Source organism: Pelobates fuscus, chromosome 5, assembly GCF_036172605.1.
Source record: "Pelobates fuscus isolate aPelFus1 chromosome 5, aPelFus1.pri, whole genome shotgun sequence".
Taxonomy (NCBI): Eukaryota; Metazoa; Chordata; class Amphibia; order Anura; family Pelobatidae; genus Pelobates; species Pelobates fuscus.
In genome coordinates, this window is record NC_086321.1 from 315,951,163 (window position 1) to 315,975,042 (window position 23,880).

A 23,880-nucleotide genomic window follows, 5' to 3' on the forward strand; every position below is an offset into this window, starting at 1 on the left:
CCCAGTGTAGTAGCTATGTTAGGATTTGGATACTGACATCCCTTTTTGTGTTTATTTTTTATTTTATTTTTATTTATTTTTTTCCTTGGGGGGGGGGGGGGGCAGGGGCGGGGGCGGACAAATGTCGGTGCCGGGTCTTTCCCGTGGTGGTACTCGTCGGTTCGCCCCATGGTTTGGGTGCAGGGCCCCGATGTTATACCAGTTGCGGGCGGGGACCCCCGTGCCCACCTGGGAGGCAGGTGAATGTGAGACAGGCACTCAGGTGAGTCCTATGGACACCTTGGTGCATGTGTGTCTGGGTTGGGGCATGTGTAGGTAGTGGTACCTAAACCTAAATTGCGGAAGTGGCCTCTAGTGGCTGTCAGGGAGACAGCCACTAGAGGCTGAATTAACACTCAATGTAAACATAGCAGTTTCTATGAAACTATGTTTACAGCTGCAGAGTTAAAACTAGAGGGACCTGGTACCCGGTCCTTCATTGAGCTGAAGTGGTCTGAGTGCCTATAGAGGTCCTGTAAAACAAACCACGAACCACAACAGGGCAATAAGCTACATATGGACTGTGATATATAACAAATTCAGCCCTGTATCATTTCGGAGCACCCAGAATTTGTGCATACAACATTGCAGGGCGCTCTAAAATCAATAGAATAAATGCTGGATCTCTGTGAAATAATGGACCATCCAGCATCTGAAATGATGTGGACGCGCAACGCCAGAATGTGCACAGGAATAAAGTACAATCAGAGATGTCTTGCATCCACACACAGTTAATCTGGCACCTTGTCTAGGGCTCTAGGCATCCTTAAAATCCTGCTTAGGCAGTTGCTTTGATGAAGAGCAAAAGGTTTGATCAATCCAATTGTGCTTGATTATTGATTACTATGGTGGGTAGGGGGATCTTTAAAAAATATATATATATCACCCACTGATGAGTGTTGGAGGGGTTGTGGACACAGGGGCACATACCTTCACATGTGGTGGGAATGCCCCAAAGCTCAACGATACTGGTCTCAGATACATCTCGTACTGTTTGGAATTTTCCATAAAGCACCTGACCTTGTCCCATGGACATACCTCCTAAACAGACCCATAGATAACTGGACGAGAGAGGAACAAAAATTAGTACATAAAATCACTCTGGCGGCTAGGAGAGCTATGGCGCAAACTTGGCTACAAACGGAATTACCCAACATCCAGAGAGTAATAGGAAACATAAAGGAGGTACACCTAATAGATAGCCTAACGGCTAGACTGAGAGGGACCACATCTAAATTCGACAAATTATGGGAGCCTTGGCATGACTATGTTCTTCTCAATCCCCCCTAGATCAACAGTTTACCAAAAGCTTCACATTAATTGCAAGTCGAGCTGGGACGTCGCATGGGACGTCGCATGGGACGTCGCATGGGACGTCCCCCCCCCCCCCCTCCCCATCCCTCTCCCTCTCCCTTCCGCTTTTTCTCTCTTTCTTCTCTTCTTTTTCTTCTCTCCCTCTGCGTCTTTCCTTCCCTACAAATTAGGGGTAGGGAGAACGTGGGGATCCTTCTCATAATCTCCAGAACACTAGCGAATAACCACACAACACACTTCAGTGCATAACCTGTACTCAAACTCGAAGTGCCAGGCAAATACGCAGGTACACAACAACTGGTGAAGTCCCGAGTGGAGGGACTTGTCGCTCCGGCCCATTGAGTTACGATATGTTCCGTAATGTCATGTTATGTTTTTATTTTTTCTAATGTTTTATAATGGTTACACCTATACAACGCAAAGAAGGAAAATATAAGAAAAAATGCCTTGGCGGACTGTGATGATGATAGCATTATGATATGGGAGGACTTGTCTCAGCATAACTGTACAGCCAGAAATTATGTACTCATGATGAATATGTTTTGTGGCTTCTGCGCAAGCCCATACACTGTTTGAAGCATAACTCTGTCTGCCAAGATGCAAAAAATAAAGTATTTTAAAAAAAATATATATATATATATATATATATATATTAAAAAAGAAAAATCTATACACTTGCAAGCACAACGTATATTAGAAATGTTACACTCTTTCATTAGAACAAACATCAAGTCAGGTTCACCTTTAACAGAGTAACTGTTGGGCAACGTTCTAAAATTGCAACATTTAGTGTTCCTGCCATAATTCCACACTTAGATTTCTGTCACACCGTTGGTCTGGATACATAAAATATTAATCTAATCTCCGTTATTCCGCAGACACCGGACAGTGGAGAGCAGGGTGACAGGGATCACACCCCGTGATGTCACCAGCAGGAAGCTCGGCGATCTCCAACATGGCGACCGGAAGCAGGAAGTGAGAGCGGCGAGGGGTGTACACACCAGGAACCGGGGGGGAACGGAAACACCGAAACTATGGAGCTGTGAGACGGTAGAAACCAAGAATAAGGATCGGGACTCCGCGAAAACGACCTGAGACAGCACTTAAAGTAAATATATTCCGTAAAGTGTCCTGGGGTGTAAATAGTGATGTGAGGGCCTGCAGACACGGAAACACCGCCTAGAAAGTGTTGAAATCGGTGACAGCTGGCTCCTGGGTGATAGGACCGGCAAATCACAGCGCTAGCCAGGGCCAGGGGAGCTGAGGGGCCCGTGTGAAACCCAAGTTGTGTATAATGGAGGAGAGCAGGAAAGAAGGTGGTCTTTAAAGGTGGGTGAGGGGGAAATGATCCAGGCACTCAGGGGTGAAAGATCAGTGGGGGATTCTTTCATCCCCTTTACGGATCGGTGTTTTTTTCCCTGTATCTAAAACTTATTTCTGATCTAAAATGCCCCCAAGTGTCTGGCATTGTAAAGGAATGATGGGCTACGTCAGTTCGTGTGTTTCATAATGGGCCCTTACCATCTTTTTGTGTCTTCAAATCAAGAGTTGTGCCATTTATACTATTTAGTGCCTGAAAACTGCTAGAAAGCCAGATAACCAACAATATTTCCATATTTGAGCTCAGGTGTCAACAATCACAGCTGACTTGGGAAGCTGGACCGTTTGCAAACAGGTAAATAGTAGCTAGTGGGCCATTGCATTAGTACAGGACTCCCCTTCTTATATTGACATTTGTAGTATTGGATACAGGAGCAGGCAACCTTGGACACTCCAAATGTTGGGGAATACAGCTTAATTAATGTGACACTATAGGCACCCAGACCACTTCAGCTCAATGAAGTCGTCTTGGTGCAGTGTTCCTGTTCACCTTAGTCCTGCAATGTAAAACATTGCAGTTTTTGAGAAACTGTACTAAGACAGCCTCTAGTGGCTATATACAAGACAGTCACTAGAAGCACGTCTGGGAATTTACTGGGCCCTTTAAATGACGCTAGATGTGCTCATGCTCTTCATGAGGGCATTCGGGGTCTGTGAAATCCCCATAGCAAAGCATTTATTTAATGCTTTCCTATGGGGAGGGCCTAATGTGCTCGTCTCACATGCGCATTAGGTCTGATGATGTCAGAGAAGACGGGGTGCCGAATTCTCACTTTTGTTGTTTCTGAATACAATAACGGTTTAGTGATATTTTTCTGATTGTACTGATATGAGTGCTCACTCTTACAGTCTATCAACAGGATATTATTATCATTTATATAGCACCAGCATATTCTGCAGAGCTTTACAATTATACAAAGGGGATATATAGAGGCAAAGAAGACCAAACTCAAATGAGCTACCCTCTATGAGGATTTGAGGTAGACGGATATAGAGTAATTGTGAGCTCTACAAAGAATGTTATCTAGAGCTATACATAGGCAATATTCATATTTGCTGAATAATATAATGTGATGGATATTTTAAAATGTAAAAGTTAGTTTGTGTTTGCCTACAGAGTAAAATGGGGCTTGTAGTTTAACAGCATAGGTATAATGATGGACATTCTCTTTATGATTCTTTACATATTAAAAAAAATGGACTAGCATAACTTACACTTTTGTTTTTGAAATAAACTGCTCTTTTTAGGGTAAAGAGAAAGTTAAACACAGCTGGTAACCTACATTATGCTAAATAGAAAAAGTGTAATTGCACTAAACAGGAAATTGCCATTGTCCCTTGTTTCTTTAATTATGGTGTGTGAAGCCCAGGATGACAATTTTCCCTAAACTAAGATCTAACAGAAAAATAAACACAATTGTTATTGCTTCCAAATGCTAATAAATCCTTAAAAGGATAATGGAAAAATCTGCCATAATGTTTTATTATAATAGCAGTAAAACACTAGTAGTATGATATTTAAAGCATCACTCTTTACAGGTGTTCTAATTTTTTTTGGTCACTCTATTTCCCCTTATCTGAAGGGGATACATCGTAACCATATGATTTAACCTCAAAGTCTTAAAGCAAGATTCCTGATTCCTCTGCTCCTGAAACTCTCAATAGCACTCCATTGAGAAAAGATAGTGAAAAAGATACTTACCGTTTTCGCTCTTTCTTAACAATGGGGAGCTACTAATATGCTGAGAATGCTCTCGGCCTATCAGAGGTGTTCAGTCTGAGGATTCCTGATTGAAGCCTCGTACATGGAGCGGATGTTAAGTGGAAGAGAGATTGGGATTTAACAGTTTGTTAGTGGTTTAACCCCCTTAAGTAAGGTGGCCCCCAGGACCTCCTCGCGCCACTACAACTTCATTCTGATGTTATGGTGCCCAGACTGTCCCTTTAAATAATGGTAAGTACCATGGAGAGATAATATATTAAGAGATAAGGAAAGGAAACTGAAAGGGAAAAAAAGGGGACAGTGCTGCTTTATGTTCACACAATTATGTATGTGTTTATTGGCATTAAGATCTCAAAGTTCAGGTTGACAAATTGTTTTAGAACATGTTTTTTTTCCTCAGTGCTAGGAAAGAAGCACACACCTAGAGTTGTAACCGAAATACCTCACAAATTAGTCACTTCTGAGTTTTAACATTTGATAGACACTAATGTGTAATAGTGTCCGCATTAAATGTTGGCTGTTTATTCCTATTTGCATGTTGATCTCTCTCCTTAGCATAATAATGTAATCAACTTTATTGGATTTTGATTCTTTGACAGTCATGCCTAAAAACTGTTTTATTATGTTGGTGCTTTATAAATACCTCTATCAATAATAATGCATATAATCACACTTGTTTTCATAATGCACATGCACAGCTCATTACAGTATTATACTAATATGACTACCGGGTTACTTACCACAAATCAGCATTGATCAAATAATACATCATTTGTTTGTCATACATTTGTGCGTTTAAAAAAAGGTTTGTTCTTGGTATTTAAGTGGAAATGATCAGAATGTTATCTTATCAGAAGGGGGTGATTAAGCATGTACCAAAATCCTCCTATGTCAGATCCTGCAAAAAATTTCAGGAATGCTATCAGGCAATTTGTCTTGTTCCCCATTGTTGATGTAGGTATTCCTATGTTTGTTGGACAGGTTTCTTATTGTGCTCTTTCTTTCTGAGACTAGACCTGATACGATTGTCAGAGACATGGATATAAGGGGTTAAGAAATGTATAACCATTTGTTGTTGCTACATTTACAGGTAGATATAAGCAAAGAAAGGGAAAAGCCCATTCTCATCCCAGACTTTCAGTTCCTGTAGGTGGTGCTTTGTTTGCAGCACCTTTACATACTGTATAATGGAGGGCCCCAGGGCTGGGTGTGAAGCAGCAAACAAACTACTAGATTAAGAAGACCAGTAGTCTTGAGATTAACGCTGCATAACAGAACTCTTTGACTGTTACTTTCTGTTTCTGTTTTACAGAAATACATCCTAGTGGACAGGCGTAATTAATGTTCACTTTACAAAGTGAGGTGTATAGAAATATAGGTTTGTTTTTTTTAATTCTTTATTTTTGCGTGCCAGGGATAACATAAAAGCATACATCGCCACAACAGCGGTGACAGGCAGTATAATGACAAGTGTTACATCGTAATGATATGGCTAGCGAGGAACTTGCACGTTTTTATAATTTGACATGGAAAACTAATAGAGGTTTAGCACCCACGTGCGTCACCCGGTTAGAACAGACATTTTAAAGGAAGCCGAGAGGGAGCTTCAAAATATCCACTATATCAAAAAGCCGGCGTTTCTCAGTAAATCGAGCGACACATGTAGGGTGTGCTTAACCCCTTAAGGACCAAACTTCTGGAATAAAAGGGAATCATGACATGTCACACATGTCATGTGTCCTTAAGGGGTTAAATAAAATATGGTCTGGTACACAGGGGTAGCGGACAAGAGATGAGCTTTGGGGAGCAGACCATATAGTGTTATCCCCCATAGAGGTTTAGTGACACCAGAGGGTGTTTGCGCGTTACCAAAACTTGCTGAGGGAGGGGGGGGAGGGTAATTAAAGTGCCCGTGGGGCATTTCTGGCTGCGACCAGGGCGCTAAGTGACCATCTGGGTAGGTTTTTAAGCGGAGTACCTGCCGTAGTCCAGCAAGGCAGGTGTCGCCGGTGGTGTGCGGTCACATTACTCAGCGGGGATTGTCTCTTATTAGCCTAGTCAAGGTATGCACAGAGAAATAAAATACCACAGTAACTGGAAAATAATAAAGCACGCCAGTAAGAGATGAACAATAGACAACAAACAACAATAAAAAAAGGAAGAAAAAAAATAAACAGTAAAAGGTAACAGCGGTGGTGTTGTTGGGTATGTCCCGTTGTAGTGAGAGGCTGTCTCAGCTAGGTTGTCTCCCTGCCGGCAGTCTCAGTCTTGGAGTCAGGTTAAGTCTCTGGACGTCAATGGAGCTTGAGCCGTGCGGGGTGTGAATTCCGGGATTGTGGCTGGGTTTAGGTGAGCTAGTCCTGAACCATAGGTTGTGCATGGGGTTAGAATTCCCAGCTTACCCAGTTGTTCTTCCAGCTCCTTTGAGGTGCCTGCACGGAATGTTTCTCCTTGTGCCTGGAATCGGACAATTCTCGGGTGTCCCCACCGATAGGAGATGGAGTTTGCTCGCAGGAGCTGCAGATGTGGACGCAGGGAGCGGCGCCATGCCGGTGTGTTCCTGGTGAGGTCTGGGAATATTTGCAACGTTGCACCTTCAAACCCCAGTGAAGACTTCCCTCTCACCGCCGTGAGGAGTAGGGCCTTATCCTGCAGTGACTGGAACCGTACAATGAGGTCTGGCGTTGCGGTTGTCGGTGCGCTCGCGGGCTTCTGCAAGCGAAACACGCCATCGATTTTTATTGCCTTCGCCTGTTTGTGAGGGATGTGTGCTGCAAAGAATCGCCGTAGGAAATGTGGTAAGTCTGAAGTCGCCAGCATCTCTGGTACACCTCTAATCTTGAGGTTGTACCTTCGTCGCACATCCTCCATTGCGTCAAGCCTGTTCATGGCGGCGCAGTGCACCTGCTCCAGCTCTTCAATCTTCTTCTCAGCCCTGGTTAATCTCGAGTCGTGGGCACTGCGAGCCACCTCAAGTTGGGCAATCTTTGTTGTAGCGCCCTCCATGGCTTTTTGGAAGTGGGCCATGTCTCCCGCTATGTTGGTGCAGAGCTCCGCAAGCATCGTTTTTAGCTGAGCGGCAGTGACTGGCTCCCTATTTTCCAGGTTGCTTGGTCTGGGACCCGTGCGAAGTCTGAGGGCAGCTCCCTCCTCCGGCTCGGCAAAGAAGTCGTCAGAGGAGTACGAGGAGCCTTCCTCGAGGGACGCCAGCTTGTCCCATGCGGCCTTCTGTGTGTTGCGGAGCATCTCGTCTATGTCTCGGCTCGACGTGTCTTTGTCCGCTTTAGGTTTCGTATTTTTTCGACCCATAGTGGTGTGGGTGCTTAGGGCAGGGTGAGTAGCCTGTTTGTTTGCCAGATAGCCTTGTGAAAATAGCCTTTTAGGGCAACTTATTGCAGAGCTCGGAAAAGTGTGGCCGCTCTGGTTCGCTGCTAGGCTCCGCCCCCAGAAATATAGGTTTTTAAATCTGATTTTTATCACACCATATAGTTCAGTTTCAATATTTATAGAACTAGGGCATGTGAAGTTTTCACATTTTTACTGTTGCAATGTGAAACAATTGTAGCTATGACTACAGTGTTTAAATACTCATGGGCAAATAATGTAAAAATCTATTAAAGGACCACTATAGTGCCAGGAAAACATACTCGTTTTCCTGGCACTATAGGGTCCTTGGGTCCCCCTCCCGCCGGGCTCTAGGATGAAGAAGGGGTTAATCCCTTACCTTTTTTCCAGCGCCGGGATCCCTCGGCGCTGGGGACTCTCCTCCACCTTTCCTGTCATCGGCTGAATGTGCATGTGCGGCACGAGCCACGCTCGCATTCAGCCAGTCTCATAGGAAAGCATTCTCAATGCTTTCCTATGGGCGCTGGTGTCTTCTCACTGTGAAAATCACAGTGAGAAGCGCCTCTAGCGGCTGTCAATTAGACAGCCACTAGAGGCTGGATTAACCCATATGTAAACATAGCAGTTTCTCTGAAACTGCTATGTTTTACAGCAGAAAGGGTTAATCCTAGATGGACCTGGCACCCAGACCACTTCATTAAGCTGAAGTGGTCTGGGTGCCTATAGTGGTCCTTTAATGGTGGTCAGGTTTAAAATGGCTTGTAGAAGTGTGCTAAAAAGAGTAACTTTCCAGCTGCAGACATTGTTTTGTACAATAGAATATTTCAATCAGACTGGCTCTGCTACTGTCTCACTGGGCATCACTACAATGACGCACCCACATATGCAACCACATATAGAGCAAACTGTGATACACTGTGTGTTCTGACACCTTTCTATCATGTAAATGGTAATAGGATCAACGCTAAGTAACCAATAGACAGCTAAAATAAATGAAGAAATGGGCTGCAACCTAAGGGTATGATGTTCCATCAAAACATCAGCAAAAAGTACAAATGTAAAAACAGAATATAGGTTGCGCCAAAGAGTGGTAAAATATAATAAAACAATGCGTACTTACATAAAATGAATAAAAAGGAAATAGAGTCCTGATTAAAACGTATAGAAAATAGTCCAAGTTTTAATTGAAGAGATAAATAAATGCTGTGGGACTTGTAGGGTCCGAAATGTTCAGGTATCTAGCTCTAGAACAAAAAATAATTAGACAATCTGGTTCATAACAAAAGGAGAGCCCTATGGCTGCTGCAAATAAAAACTTTATTTTTTTTTAAGAAAACACTGATTTTGGTTAGTTTAACACTTTATGAAGTGGTCCACCCTCCAAAAAATGGAGGGAATAACAAACAAACCTCCATCGCCAAGTTCTCCCTGCAGCCAAAATGTCATTGCATAATGTCACTCGTCCTCACTAGATGGTGATGGAGGACAGACGCAACATGGAGGTGGGGGCTGTGTCAGATTAATTTATTGTTCATTAAAAATGTAGCACCTCCACAATTTGTTGGTCAGTCCTTGGCATAGTATTCTCTATGCCGACTGCTGGCTAAGCCAGGATATGACAGGGAGAACAGGAAAACCCTTCTTCAAGTGGTTCTCCTGCTTGCAGGGGGGAGTACAGAAAAAAAAATGATGCCTTAAGGGCTTTTAAAGCCACACATGTTGGCATCATAGAGGGGGGGTATGCTCTGCTTGGAGAAGCATTCCCAAGCAGAACCAATTGCATGTGACAATAATGTAACACCCATAGACCTCTGAGAATAGCAGGTAAGTCAAACTAGTTTAGCTCCAACAGTAAAGTATTTTTTTATATATATTACATTATGATTAATTATATATTTACAGCTTTAGGAGTGGTTATAGCTAGCTAAGTTGAAACTTAAAGCGGCACTGTCATGCCGAACTTACCTTTCCTCAATCTCTTCCTCTTCTCCGCCTCTCTCAGGATCTGTTATTCTTTTCTTCCATTCTTCTTTAGTTTTCTTTAAAATCATAAGACAAAGTAGGGACTCTGTCTTATGGAGGATTCCTCCGCCTGACCAGCGGAGGAGCAAAGTGTGCTTCATTTCCGCTGGTCAGAGCAATTTTCCCATGATCCCTAGCTTTCCTCCCAGTTCCCACAATGCTTCCTGTCAGTATTGATGAAAGTCCTGTCACTTAGACAGAACGCCGGCAAAACTGCCGAATTGCATCCTAACAGAATGAGAAGAGTTTCTCCATTGGTGTTAGGATGCAATTCGGTACTTTGTTCGTATCGGAATTTCATTCTAATGAATGAAACTCCGATCCTATTCATTGCTGTGGCTGCATCTTGCAGCCGCTTAGTAGATAACTCCCTAATTCCCACGGTATTAGGGAGCTATCTACTAAAAGGCTGAAAGACCTGAATTGGTCTTGAAGCCAAATGTACTAATACTAAGTAAAGATTACTTAGTATTAGTAAATAATATGCCCCTACTCGCTATACCGCGAGTAGGGGCATGTCTAGTAAGCAGTGAACAGTGGCTGCTCACTGTAAAAAAAAAACACCTAATAACCCCCCCTGCCTGCGCGGGGGTTAAAGATGGGGGGGACCTACTGTCCTCCCCCCTGGCCCCCACCCCTGCGCTGTGGGTGGGGGCCCTAATAAAATAATAAGGGGGGGGGGGACCTACTGTCCTCCCCCCCTGGCCCCCACCCCTGCGCGGTGGGTGGGGGCCCTAATAAAATAATAAGGGGGGGGACCTACTGTCCTCCCCCCCTGGCCCCCCCCCTGCGCTGTGGGTGGGGGCCCTAATAAAATAATAAGGGGGGGGGGACCTACTGTCCTCCCCCCCTGGCCCCCACCCCTGCGCTGTGGGTGGGGGCCCTAATAAAATAATAAGGGGGGGGACCTATTGTCCTCCGCCCCTGGCCCCCACCCCTGCGCTGTGGGTGGGGGCCCTAATAAAATAATAAGGGGGGGGGACCTACTGTCCTCCCCCCCTGGCCCCCACCCCTGCGCTGTGGGTGGGGGCCCTAATAAAATAATAAGGGGGGGGGACCTACTGTCCTCCCCCCCTGGCCCCCACCCCTGCGCGGTGGGTGGGGGCCCTAATAAAATAATAAGGGGGGGACCTACTGTCCTCCCCCCCTGGCCCCCACCCCTGCGCGGTGGGTGGGGGCCCTAGTAAAATAATAAGGGGGGGGACCTACTGTCCTCCCCCCCTGGCCCCCACCCCTGCGCTGTGGGTGGGGGCCCTAATAAAATAATAGGGGGGGGGACCTACTGTCCTCCCCCCCTGGCCCCCACCCCTGCGCGGTGGGTGGGGGCCCTAATAAAATAATAAGGGGGGGGGACCTACTGTCCTCCCCCCCTGGCCCCCACCCCTGCGCTGTGGGTGGGGGCCCTAATAAAATAATAAGGGGGGGGGGACCTACTGTCCTCCCCCCCTGGCCCCCACCCCTGCGCTGTGGGTGCCCTAATAAAATAATAAGGGGGGGGACCTACTGTCCTCCCCCCCCTGGCCCCCACCCTTGAGCGGTGGGTGGGGGCCCTAAATGAACCCCCCCCCCCATCAAGGTGACTAGGGGTCCCAAGCCCCTAGTCACCCCCCCCACCCAAAACATTCTATCCCCTACCTACCCCCCTCACCCTAAAAATAGTGAGGGGGGAATAAAATAACTAACCTGTAAAAAAAAAAAAATAAACTTACCATTTGACGTCTTCTTTTTTCTAAATTCTTCTTTCTTCAGCCCCCAAAAAAGCCAAATAAAAATCCATCATACCCGTCGCACTTTAAAAAAAACCAAAAAAAAACCCGAGCGCAAAAAAAAATTAATCCATGTTCACCCATGGAGGGCACGCCGCGTACTGAGCTCCGCAGGGCGGATCAAGGCTTATATAGCCTTGCCCCGCCCTGCAATTAGGCTTAGAACACACTGATTGGTTGGTTTAAGCCAATCAGAGTGCTCTGTGTCATTTTACAAGCGTGGGAAAATTCCAAAGAACTTTCCCAAGCTTGTAAAATTACACAGAGCACTGTGATTGGATGGCTTGAAAACCATCCTATCACAGTGCTCTGTGTCATTTTACAAGCGTGGGAAAGTTCTTTGGAATTTTCCCACGCTTGTAAAATGACACAGAGCACTCTGATTGGCTTAAACCAACCAATCAGTGTGTTCTAAGCCTAATTGCAGGGCGGGGCAAGGCTATATAAGCCTTGACCCGCCCTGCGGAGCTCAGTACGCGGCGTGCCCTCCATGGGTGAACATGGATTAATTTTTTTTTTGCGCTCGGTTTTTTTTTTTTTTTAAAGTGCGACGGGTATGATGGATTTTTATTTGGCCTTTTTGGGGGCTGAAGAAAGAAGAATTTAGAAAAAAGAAGACGTCAAATGGTAAGTTTAATTATTTTTTTTACAGGTTAGTTATTTTATTCCCCCCTCACTATTTTTAGGGTGAGGGGGGTAGGTAGGGGTTAGAATGTTTTGGGGTGGGGGGGGTGACTAGGGGCTTGGGACCCCTAGTCACCTTGATGGGGGGGGGGGGGTTCATTTAGGGCCCCCACCCACCGCTCAGGGGGGAGGACAGTAGGTCCCCCCCCCTTATTGTTTTATTAGGGCCCCCACCCACCGCGCAGGGGTGGGGGCCAGGGGGGAGGACAGTAGGTCCCCCCCCCTTATTATTTTATTAGGGCCCCCACCCACCGCGCAGGGGTGGGGGCCGGGGGGAGGACAGTAGGTCCCCCCCCTTATTGTTTTATTAGGGCCCCCACCCACCGCGCAGGGGTGGGGGCCGGGGGGGAGGACAGTAGGTCCCCCCCCTTATTGTTTTATTAGGGCCCCCACCCACCACGCAGGGGTGGGGGCCGGGGGGGAGGACAGTAGGTCCCCCCCCTTATTGTTTTATTAGGGCCCCCACCCACTGCGCAGGGGTGGGGGCCAGGGGGGAGGACAGTAGGTCCCCCCCTATCTTTATTTAGGGCCCCCACCCACCGCTCAGGGGTGGCGGCCAGGGGTGAGGACAGTAGGTTCCCCCCCCCTTATTGTTTTATTAGGGCCCCCACCCACCACGCAGGAGTGGGGGCCGGGGGGAGGACAGTAGGTCCCCCCCCCTTATTGTTTTATTAGGGCCCCCACCCACTGCGCAGGGGTGGGGGCCGGGGGGGAGGACAGTAGGTCCCCCCCCTTATTATTTTATTAGTGCCCCCACCCACCGCGCAGGGGTGGGGGCCAGGGGGGAGGACAGTAGGTTCCCCCCCCCCCTTATTACCATTTATGTTTTTACAGTGAGCAGCCACAGGCTGCTCACTGTTTAGTGGACATGCCCCTACTCGCGGTATAGCGAGTAGGGGCATTGGGGAGATTTTAATCTCCCTTGTGCTATTATGGGGGTCATAGAGTGAGGGGGGACCTGGGGGGCTTATGAAGTGGTGGGGAGCACACCTCCCCACCGCTTCTGTCTTTACATATTACAAGGAGGGAGCTGCACGTCGGTAGCTCCCTCCTTGTAATAAACTGATCGAACAAACGAACACTGATACTCAGTGATACTCAGTGTTAGTTTGTTCGTCTGATTTTTTCTATTCATTCATTCGTCTGTCTGATGAATGAATGAATAGGTGAAATTCCCGTTCGCATGTCCAGGTGTTTCACTGGGCATGTGCGGGAATCTCACAGTCTGTCTAGTGTGGGTAGATGACGTGTCCCACAGGGACTTCACCTACCCACACAAAGATGGCGGCGCCCTGAATAAAGATCGGGGCAGAAGATACAGATTTAAAAATAGGTAATCTGGGGGGCTTAGGGGCATTTGGGGGTGACTAGGGGGTCAATTGGATGTAGTGGAGGCGGGAGGGGGGTTAAAAAAAAAACAGGATTCGGCATGACAGTGCCGCTTTAAAGAAAAATAAAGTTATTTACTTTTAAAATGTCCCTTGGTACAATAGAAGAAACCTATCCTATCACATAAATCCCTTGCTTGCAGAGTATCCCCAAGAGCTGTCCCACTCATAACTTAAAATGAGCATAACTTCTCCATACTGTGGCTATTTTTTTACACATAGCTTCCATGTTTAGTAAACCACACTATGTAAAGCTCTCTCACTCCTCCGTCTGGGTCTTCCTTCTTGGACAAGGTCCTTGCACTGTAACTACAACTGAAGGTGGGTATGGTGGGTGTTTAGAGTAACCCTTTAACTAAAACTCTCTTCCAGCCAAATATCACACTGATGATATGTGGAGACTATTTTGCAGGAAATTCTGGATTTCTAGAATCACATGTGCTACAGAAGACCATCCATAAACCATGTCACTAGTGCACTGTGATGTTAAGGACAACTTGCCTTATTATTTTTTAGTCTGATTATTAGTGATTGACTGGAAGCTAATTTCTAATTATGAGATATTCACTCCACTTTTTCCCCCACTCAGCATATTTATGGTTAGGTAACGTGTGATAAATCAATCCTCTTCCTGCATTAACATGTATTTAAGTATGTCTTTTTAAAATTTCGGCATCCTACTCTTTTGTCTCCTTACACAGGAGGAACTGCATTACTGTTAATGTGTCTCAATTTAAGTAAGATCATGAAGCTGGGACCCTGATGCTCTGCACATTGCCTGGGATGGACAGGGGGGCCAGATACCCACAACCTGAACCACAACACGGAGCCAGTGGGATGTGTTCTACGGCAGCCGTGCAGTACCAGTCAATTCAGCCTGACATTGAGGTAAGATAGAACTCTGGGTACAATAACTTGGTGGAAGTGCTCGACTTAGTCCTGTTTGTGCAGGGGCGTGGGCGATTGCTGCCAGAAAAACTTTGGTTTGCGTAAAACTTGGACAGCAAGATCCCTGTGTACAAATAGCTGCAAAGTTTTGTCATGGTGTTTGGCATTCAACAGGAATCATTCCAAAAAAAAAAAAAAAAAAACAGTGAAATAAGAGTAGTATGAAGAGAAAGCAATTTGTGATTCATCAAGAAGAGTGAAACGTGTTACACAAAAAAAATATAGAAATTAAATAAAATAAAAAATAAAAAGTTTTACAATTCCATGGAAAAAACATAGTAAAATGTTGGTTACAGGAAAGAATATTGTATTGAGCAGTGAACTTGGTTAGTTATTCGGAAGTAAGCTGGCTGCCACTCAGCAGTTTTCATTGCATAGAAGCAAAGACCCGGTGTGGCACAAGGACTTCCTCATTTTCATGTTGGACAAGAGCAAAATAGTTCATATCCGGAATGCTTCAGTTAAGGTGCATTGTGATATTGTATCTTATTCTCGTCCAACAAAGGACACACTGGCTCTAACTTGCAGTAGTGTATTTCTATTCATAAGATATGAAAGATTCTCAAATATAGATTGTGCAATACTGTGTCAAAGTGGAAAGTGGGAAAAAAACCATCTACGTGCCTCAGTGCCATAGAACAGGGAATTACTGTTATATTGCTGTAACATGAGGCAGCTGGCATTTGTTTTAAACTATTAGTTATACTTTTCTATTATATATGCTGTTTTTTGTCTCCTTTTTTAATGTATGTGCTTATATGCAAGTATAAACTTTTTTTGTCCCTGAGATCAGGGCAAGACATTTTGAAGTCCTGTTTTATATTGGGTTACTCCATTTATTTCCTTCATTAAACGGAACCAGTGTCCATGAGAAAAATCTTACTTGCAGATTTGTGAGTATGAACATGCTTCAAATGCAAACCCAGTGCAGGTAACCCACATTGAGGCAGTGGAAGCCCATTAGACCGGTTAGGTTTCCCATCTCTTTTAAAGAGGTTAAGCTCCTTCACTACATGACTCATTTATTACTGACATATCCTGTAACAGTTAAAACCAAAATAATATTTTGCTTCACTCATCAATTGAAGAAAACAATGTTGACTATGCATTAATTAACCTGCACACAATAAATGAAAATTGGTAATAAATGAGACTAAATTTTTATGTTTATATCAGTATATTGTTATAGTTCGCCAAGCATTAATATTTAAGTACTAGACATGATAAGAACATTCTAGATATTTGCTTTAAACATAGAACCTTTTATTGTCTTCTTGTATGTGATAGTATACGGATAAGTGTCCTTCATAGATATTGGTAGTAATATTCTTAGTGTCCTGCCAGTATATATGGAGAGAAGTTCATGTATAGTGGGCAATGCTTGTTGCTGCTGCCTCCGAGCAGCTGATCCCAATTCTAGAAGAAAACTATATATAGATTTGTGTCCGCAATTAGCTACAATTTGTCAGAATGTATTATAGGCTGAGAAAGCAGTGTATGAAAGTTCAACTATCTATGGGGCTAATGGGTGAGGATGGTGAATTTCTGATGCACATTTGCTGTAATTTCAGAACCCGGCACTGGCTGGCACCCCGTGGAAACATTTCACATTTTCACCTGCTCATTGCTTGCCTCATGCTCCTCTCACCAGCCCAAATCAGTAAGTTCCTCCTCCTTCCCTTGCTGTATCTCACTCTTCTGCTTCCAAACATTTGTTACTCTTTTCCATCACGTGCAGTATTAGTATTGGCAGTATTGTCCATATTATGGACACTGATATATTTTTTTTTTTTATATAATTTTCACTTTTTTTTTTTTTTTTTGCTTGAAATCGTATTCATTGGCTCCCTATACCACTTGCTTTCCATCTTTTTCACGTGCTGCAGTCTGTCCTTTTTTGTGTGTGTACACTCCTGCCTGCTTCATTCTTCTTGTCCACACTCTGGCTTGTAGCAAAATGCTTTTACATCTGTTAGTTCTTATTCTTGTTTTCCAGTAGGTCTGATACTTGAGGGTCTTCCAGTTTCTCCTTTTTCTGTCCCAAACCTTGCCTTTCTTACTGTGTGTTTTGCACACCGATCTGTCTCTTATTTACCATCGCCTTTGCCACTTTTAATGGTTATCATTTGTCATTATTGGATTCCCTCTGTCAGTCTCTTGTGCGTGCACATTTGTTCTCTGTCTACCATGCTTTTCTTTTAGTCATGAACCTGTCTTGCCTTGCTGCCACCACCTCTCTTGTCATCATGGCTCCTCCTATGTTGTTTTCTTTTTATTGTGACACCAATCTGCTGTTCCCATTTGCCAAAATCTTGCTTGCACTCTCACCCCCTGTCTTTTTTCCTCCCCTCCTTCTGTCTTTCTTCAATGCAGCTTTTTATCTGTTCTCTGCTCTGTGTTGCTCTGCCTCATATGTGTGTGTCTCAAGTACTTGTAGTGTGCACGTTGCACACATGTAGTCTTATTCACTAAAGTGAGAATTCAAAGTGAATTTAGAAATTATGCCAAAGTAGCTGAGCTGGAAACATAAGCTAGAGAATATCCAGTATTTCCAGTTTGGCTACTTACATTTGTAATTAATTTAGTATTTTTACTTAAGTGATGCAATTTTTTCATTGCATGCCTACCTCAAAGTATTCAATTTTTAGAATTTCTGTCTGTCCTTGTCCAAATGAATAGTAATGATGTACACTTGAGAGACAACCATGTTACTATTACTGTGTACGGCAATAAAACTATTAATCTTTGGAAAAGGTGATTCCTTGAAATAGGCATCAGACCTGGAACTCTTTCTCTCTTGTTTGGGCATTTTTGCACACCTTTCTTTTTTCGTCCCATATTTTATGTATCTCTGTTTCCTTTCTATTGCTATGTTGTGTCCAACACCTTGTATTGCTCCTTTACTTGAGGGCATTTGTCATACTCCCTCTGGTTATATTTCTCTCTCACCTGTTCATACATTTGTTGTATTTATTTATCTTACCCTGAGTCTAATTGCTAACACTTCTATTTTGTCTCTCTCAGATTGTGTCTTGACAGCTCGACAGAATATTACCATGATCCAGTTCAAAACAATTTGCCAACATTCAACAACTACCTACAAGGCTCAAGGGATGACTTTTTGGTAGTACTTCTTTTATTTTTCTCCTTTAATAGTACAGGATTGTGTGTTAAAGGGACACTATAGTCACCTGAACAACTTTAGCATAATGAAGCAGTTTTGGTGTATAGAACATGCCCCTGCAGCCTCACTGCTCAATCCTCTGCCATTTAGGAGTTAAATCCCTTTGTTTATGAACCCTAGTCACACCTCCCTGCATGTGACTTGCACAGCCTTCCATAAACACTTCCTGTAAAGAGAGCCTTATTTAGGCTTTCTTTATTGCAAGTTCTGTTTAATTAAGATTTTCTTATCCCCTGCTATGTTAATAGCTTGCTAGACCATGCAAGAGCCTCCTGTATGTGATTAAAGTTCAATTTAGAGATTGAGATACAATTATTTAAGGTAAATTACATCTGTTTGAAAGTGAAACCATTTTTTTTTCATGCAGGCTCTGTCAATCATAGCCAGGGGAGGTGTGGCTAGGGCTGCATAAACAGAAACAAAGTGATTTAACTCCTAAATGACAGTGAATTGAGCAGTGGAATTGCAGGGGAATGATCTATACACTAAAACTGCTTTGTTTAGGTGACTATAGTGTTCCTTTAACAATGTGTTGTTGTTTTTTGTTTGTTTGTTCTGTGATCCGTATTATTAATTTGTGTATTCTTGGAGGGTTACTCCACCCAAAACCAGTGTTTCAAGGAAACACAAGTTTTGGTAAGAATAACCTTTCCTATCCCACCTCCAATTCTCACACTGTTGCTCTGCCTCTTTGGCCGAGATCATCAATGTTAATGTTATCAGCCAATCCACTGCTTCCTCATTAAAAGGCTAGTGCAGATGCACCAATCAAATGCTGCTCTATTAACAGCATTTATTAGGAAAAAATTTGTGTTAAACCTGCAATGTAAACACTGTCTTTACTACATAACAGCAATGTTTTGGTTTCCAGTGTTTAAAAGACTGGGGCACTGTACCCATACCATTTCATTGAGATGAAGTGGTCTGGGTTCCATTTAAACATCCTTTTCTGTCTTAATAATTAGGCCTCTAATGAGTACACATGTACAATTACATTATACGTGTACTTTTCTGTCTCCTTACCCCTGTTCTCTTGTAAAACTACCGTATATACTCGAGTATAAGACGAGTGTTTCAGCACATTTTTTGTGCTGAAAAACCCCCACTCGTCTTATACTCGAGTTAATGTCTGTATTATGGCAACTTACATTGCCGTAATACAGAACAGGACCGCCGGGCTCATTACAAGCCCGGCGGTCCTGTTGGGGGCTGGCAGGAAGCATTTACTTACCGCTCCTGTCAGCTCCCTCCCCACTGCAAGTCTCTCCGCGCGGCACTCAGACCGCGAGACTTGCTGACAGGGGAGCTGACAGGACAGGAGCTGCAGAAAAGGTAAGTTACAGCTCTCTGCCAGCCCCCTCCACTGAACTGCCAATGCCACTGGACCACCAGGGAATGAGAGCCCCCCTCCCTGGCAAGCTAACAAGCAGGGAGGGGAGACAAAAAAATATAAATACAAATTTAAATAATAAAATAAAATAAAAATAATATATTAATAATATAAAAAAACTAATAATAATAATATAAAAATAAAATATAATATATAAAAATAAAAAATAATATTAAAATAATAATAAATAAATAATAAAAATGCCCACCCCCCACCAAGGCTCTGCATCACACACACAAGCACTGCATTCATATACACATACACACACACACACTGCATTCACACACACACACTGCATTCACACACACTGCATTCACACACTGCATTCACACACACACACTGCATTCATACATACACACACTGCATTCATACACACACTGCATTCATACACACACACTGCATTCACACACACACACTGCATTCATACACACACACTGCATTCATACACACACACTGCATTCATACACACACACTGCATTATATACACACTCATACACACTGCACTCATACGCACACACACTGCACTCATGCGCACACACACTGCACTCATGCGCACACACACTGCACTCATGCGCACACACACTGCACTCATGCGCACACACACTGCACTCATGCGCACACACACTGCACTCATGCGCACACACACTGCACTCATGCGCACACACACTGCACTCATGCGCACACACACTGCACTCATGCACACACACACTGCACTCATGCACACACACACTGCACTCATGCACACACACACTGCACTCATGCACACACACACTGCACTCATGCACACACACACTGCACTCATGCACACACACACTGCACTCATGCACACACACACTGCACTCATACACACACACACTGCACTCACACACACACACCTGCACTCACACACACACACCTGCACTCATACACACACACACTGCACTCATACATACACACACACTGTAAATACATATTCAATTAATATAATTTTTTGGGGATATAATTTTATTTAGAAATTTACCAGTAGCTGCTGCATTTCCCACCCTAGTCTTATACTCAAGTCAATAAGTTTTCCCAGTTTTTGGGGGTAAAATTAGGGGTCTCGACTTATATTTGGATCGACTTATACTCGAGTATATACGGTATGTTTCCATGGTCTCCTTGATCAGTACTTATGGAAAACTGCATTTCATTGTGCTGTCTGCTATCGTTCTGTGGCTTTTCTTACTGTTTCTTTAATTTTTCTTGCCCTCCCCTCCTGCCTTACAGGCATGCCCTCACCATCACTGTCCCTGCTGTCTCTGTGCCCCCTCCCATCCCTTGACCCTCCCCTTTGTCTGGCTGCAGTTCTGTGGTGACCTGTGCTGTATATTGCGTAATGTTGTGCAGGGATATTTCCAGTAATATATGTGTAAGTGATTTGACTGAACTAAAAACAGAGAGAAGTGGAATGCGCTGCAGCCTTGATTAGTGAACTACTAAACAGTGTATTTGGTTTTTTTTTATGTCCTTTCATGAATACATGCAAAAAAACTATTAAAATTCCAGGTTGTTTGACGAGGAAAACCCCTAAAAGAAGAGACAGAATTTAGATACAGTAACTAACTGTCCTTTGTTAACTTTTGTAGTACATAAAAGCCCCACCCATGTGCATTGAGCATTTTTACAGTGACAGGGTAAACTAAACAAATCCTTTTTTATTTTATTTTTTTATATATTCATATTCATGCTGTTTCTTGTAGATTTATTGGTGTCTAAATAGTTCCTTGTTTTGCATTAATCTGAGAGTATTCTTAACCCCCCCCCCCCTTGTCTTATTTGTATACACATGGTTATGGTCATATGGTGGAGTGAGGACCAGATTTGAGGGGTGCCTGTTGTACCGATGCAGTATTGCGGTTCCAAGCTACTTTATATGCTCTTTAGGGTTTCATTGCTTTATGTTGTGAACGATGGCACTTCTCACCTAGAGCTGAGCTGTGGGTCAGTCTGTCTGGTAGTGCTGGTGGGGTCTTTCTTCAGTGCTGGTGTGCGCACGCTTTTATGGGGGTAGTCTCTATCTATTTGGTTCCTGGAGCTTGTATTAATGATAATGTGGCTGCATTGGTTTCTGTAAATATTAAACTTCCTGGAATCTGTTTCATTCCCCTCAATCCAATTGCTCCCGGGGGGGGAAGGGGGGAGGTTGGAGGGGGTGGTGGTGTTGTAGAGGGAGCGCAAATAATCAATTCCTGAGTAGTACATATAGAGATTTGAAAAGTATGGGTAATGCAGTGAAAGGGTTAATAAAACAAGGAAAATTGCATTTACATTGTACTGTAATCAGCAAGTGAGTGTTCGGCTCATTAGTATCTTTGCACACAATACAAAGGGTTAAACAGGTGGTTAAGAAAGAAAACAGAGATTTCTTGCAATGCAGAGGTTAAATCTTGTCTGCTGCTGCTTAGGGGTTAAGTTGGAAGCGTTTTCCGCACAGTGATTGGCTGCTAGAGCAGGTACAGGTATGTTGGGGGTGGAGTTTTCTACCAGGCTCAGTAAGTGTTGTGACTGCCAGGAATTCTCGCACAGAATCATTTCCTGAAAGTCAGAACAGCTCTGAGAGGAAGTGGGATCAGGGGCCGGCCGTGCATACCCTGGGGGGGAGGGAGGTAGAAGAGGAGAGGAGTCATAGGGTGGAGAGAAAAAAAGAGAAAAGCAACAAAAAAAAAAAAGAGCCACTGGGGGGTGGCTTTATTTGAGAGAGCAGAGTAAATGAGGGAGGGGGTAGCTCCCAGCTGTTGTGATGTCCTTCTGTCATGTGTAAGGCTGAGTCTCTCCAGCTGCATCTGATACAGCTCCTCTGTTCTGCTGGCATGTCACAGCTGCATTTCTGGCTGAAGGTGTCCTCCGTGAACAAGGTACTACGCTAGATATGTATAACAATAAAAGTAATTTTAGCACCACCACTTTCTATGTTCCGTTTCCATCTGTATAGCTTTGCCGGAATGCTATGGTTTGTTGATCTTGTTTATTGAAACATTTCCAAGCGCTGCTTGTGTAAAACTTACTTGCCCCTCGTGAGTTAACCCTTATACAGTACTCTTGTTTATCGCTCAGTAGTTCAGTGTTTTTAGTTTCATTTTGCGTATGCGAAGCCAAAGCTTTCTTTGCCCTGTCATTATCAGTATTGTGCAAGACTTTATAACGCTTGCACGGCGCAGCTGGTTTTAATTGTGATTTTTCTTCCTCCTTCCTATCAGCGTAACCCAGGTTCTAGTCATGGCAGCCAAAGTGAGCAGAGATGTTCCCTGTCAGGTATATAGAGCTGTAGAGCAAACTGTACAAGTGTACGCTAATCATCTCAAAGTATGTCCGTTTATATATGCTCTATAGCATGTGAGAATGAGTAAACCCAACATGTGACAGGTGGCATTTCAGTAGGGAGGTAATGAGTTGTACTGCTGACATGGTAGGTGGCTGAATCAATTTATTAATTATACAGTACAGTATTTTTGTCTCTAGCACAAGGAACTGAATTCTCAGAATGTGATTCCTTTAACCCATATAGTGTATGTGTTTCCCATGATGTGATAGTTTGAGAGGCTTTTTTTTCCCCTTTACTTCCTTATACTCCAGAACCCAATTCAGGGCGCAATCCTTTTTATTTTTAAGTTCCTTTTGTATTATTTTTTCATTAGCTATGTTCAGAGTTTATTAATCCGATTTACAGGGTTCTCTCCAGTGTGTTGATGGTGTTTATTTTTAAACTTCTGAAGTTTTTGTTCATGTAGGACAAATCGTAAAGGCTGCTACAATGATATGTTTGGCTTTGTTTTTTTGTTGTTTTTTTCTAGTTTGTATTATTGTTAGTCTTAAGATAATCAGAATTAGTGGGTGTCGTATAATAAACAAAATAGTTGAGGTGGTGTTTATTTCATATATATTTAGTTTACAGTAATACCCATAATTTAAATAGTTTGATTAAGATGGTGAGTTCCTTTACAAAATGATTTCAGGTGTTGATCTCCCTGCTTTATGTAGATTTTGGATATTCACAGATTTCATTTAAAGGCGGTCTATGGTTTGTCTGTCTGTTGCTGTTCACAACGGAAATTATATATGTATTCCTGTAATGTCAGGAGTATCTGGGTTAAGATACCTCACCTTAATGTGTCACAATACACGATATATCATGTGTCTTTATTAGTAATGTGAAAAATGCCTTCCTCGTATGTGAGAATGCATGTAATGAGAATTCGCAGTGGCATGTAATCCCTAAAACATTAGGATAAAGGTGACTTGTGGATATTTATTTATTAATTTGTGCTCAGCAATTGAGTTGTATTTTCATGTATGAACTCGCAGGATCTCTAACCTAATGAATAGTTTTAGAGAATGTATCATAATTTGAATAACTTCAATTTGAGGGATTCAGATATTCAAATAATAATGGAATTCAGGGGGGCCCCGTACGATGCACGTTTGTTACATCCATCAATTTGCCTATAAATTTGAAGGATTGCGTAATTCAAGAACAAAACCTTCCTTGCCAAGCCTTTCTGTCTAAACCCTGCTTGATTATATTCACATGTAAAGTCTTTACACGTCTATAGTATGATGGCTGGTAGTGACAGCAAAACAGCAGATTGTGGGTTGAGCGCTTCCTTAATATCTATACAAAGATTTGGGACCATTCATGTGGTTGGATTCTCTTTGGGAACTGTTGGTGTAGAGTAGTT

At 43.4% G+C, this 23,880-nt stretch overlaps 1 protein-coding gene across 2 annotated transcripts in view; it reads left to right on the plus strand.

Moving 5' to 3' along the window:
• The first annotated feature begins 2,307 nt into the window (after positions 1 to 2,307).
• Positions 2,308 to 23,880, plus strand: part of SBNO2 (strawberry notch homolog 2) — a 52,800-nt gene continuing 31,227 nt past the window's right edge. The window contains exons 1-4 of one of the 2 annotated variants that reach the window (XM_063455556.1): positions 2,308 to 2,461; positions 14,363 to 14,549; positions 16,181 to 16,269; positions 17,634 to 17,733. In XM_063455556.1, the coding sequence (XP_063311626.1) occupies positions 14,424 to 14,549; positions 16,181 to 16,269; positions 17,634 to 17,733 (315 nt within the window). In that variant the 5' untranslated portion in view covers positions 2,308 to 2,461; positions 14,363 to 14,423. Of the gene's footprint in view, positions 2,462 to 14,362; positions 14,550 to 16,180; positions 16,270 to 17,633; positions 17,734 to 21,910; positions 22,060 to 23,880 lie in introns of those variants that run through there. The other variant, XM_063455557.1, reaches the window with a different exon arrangement.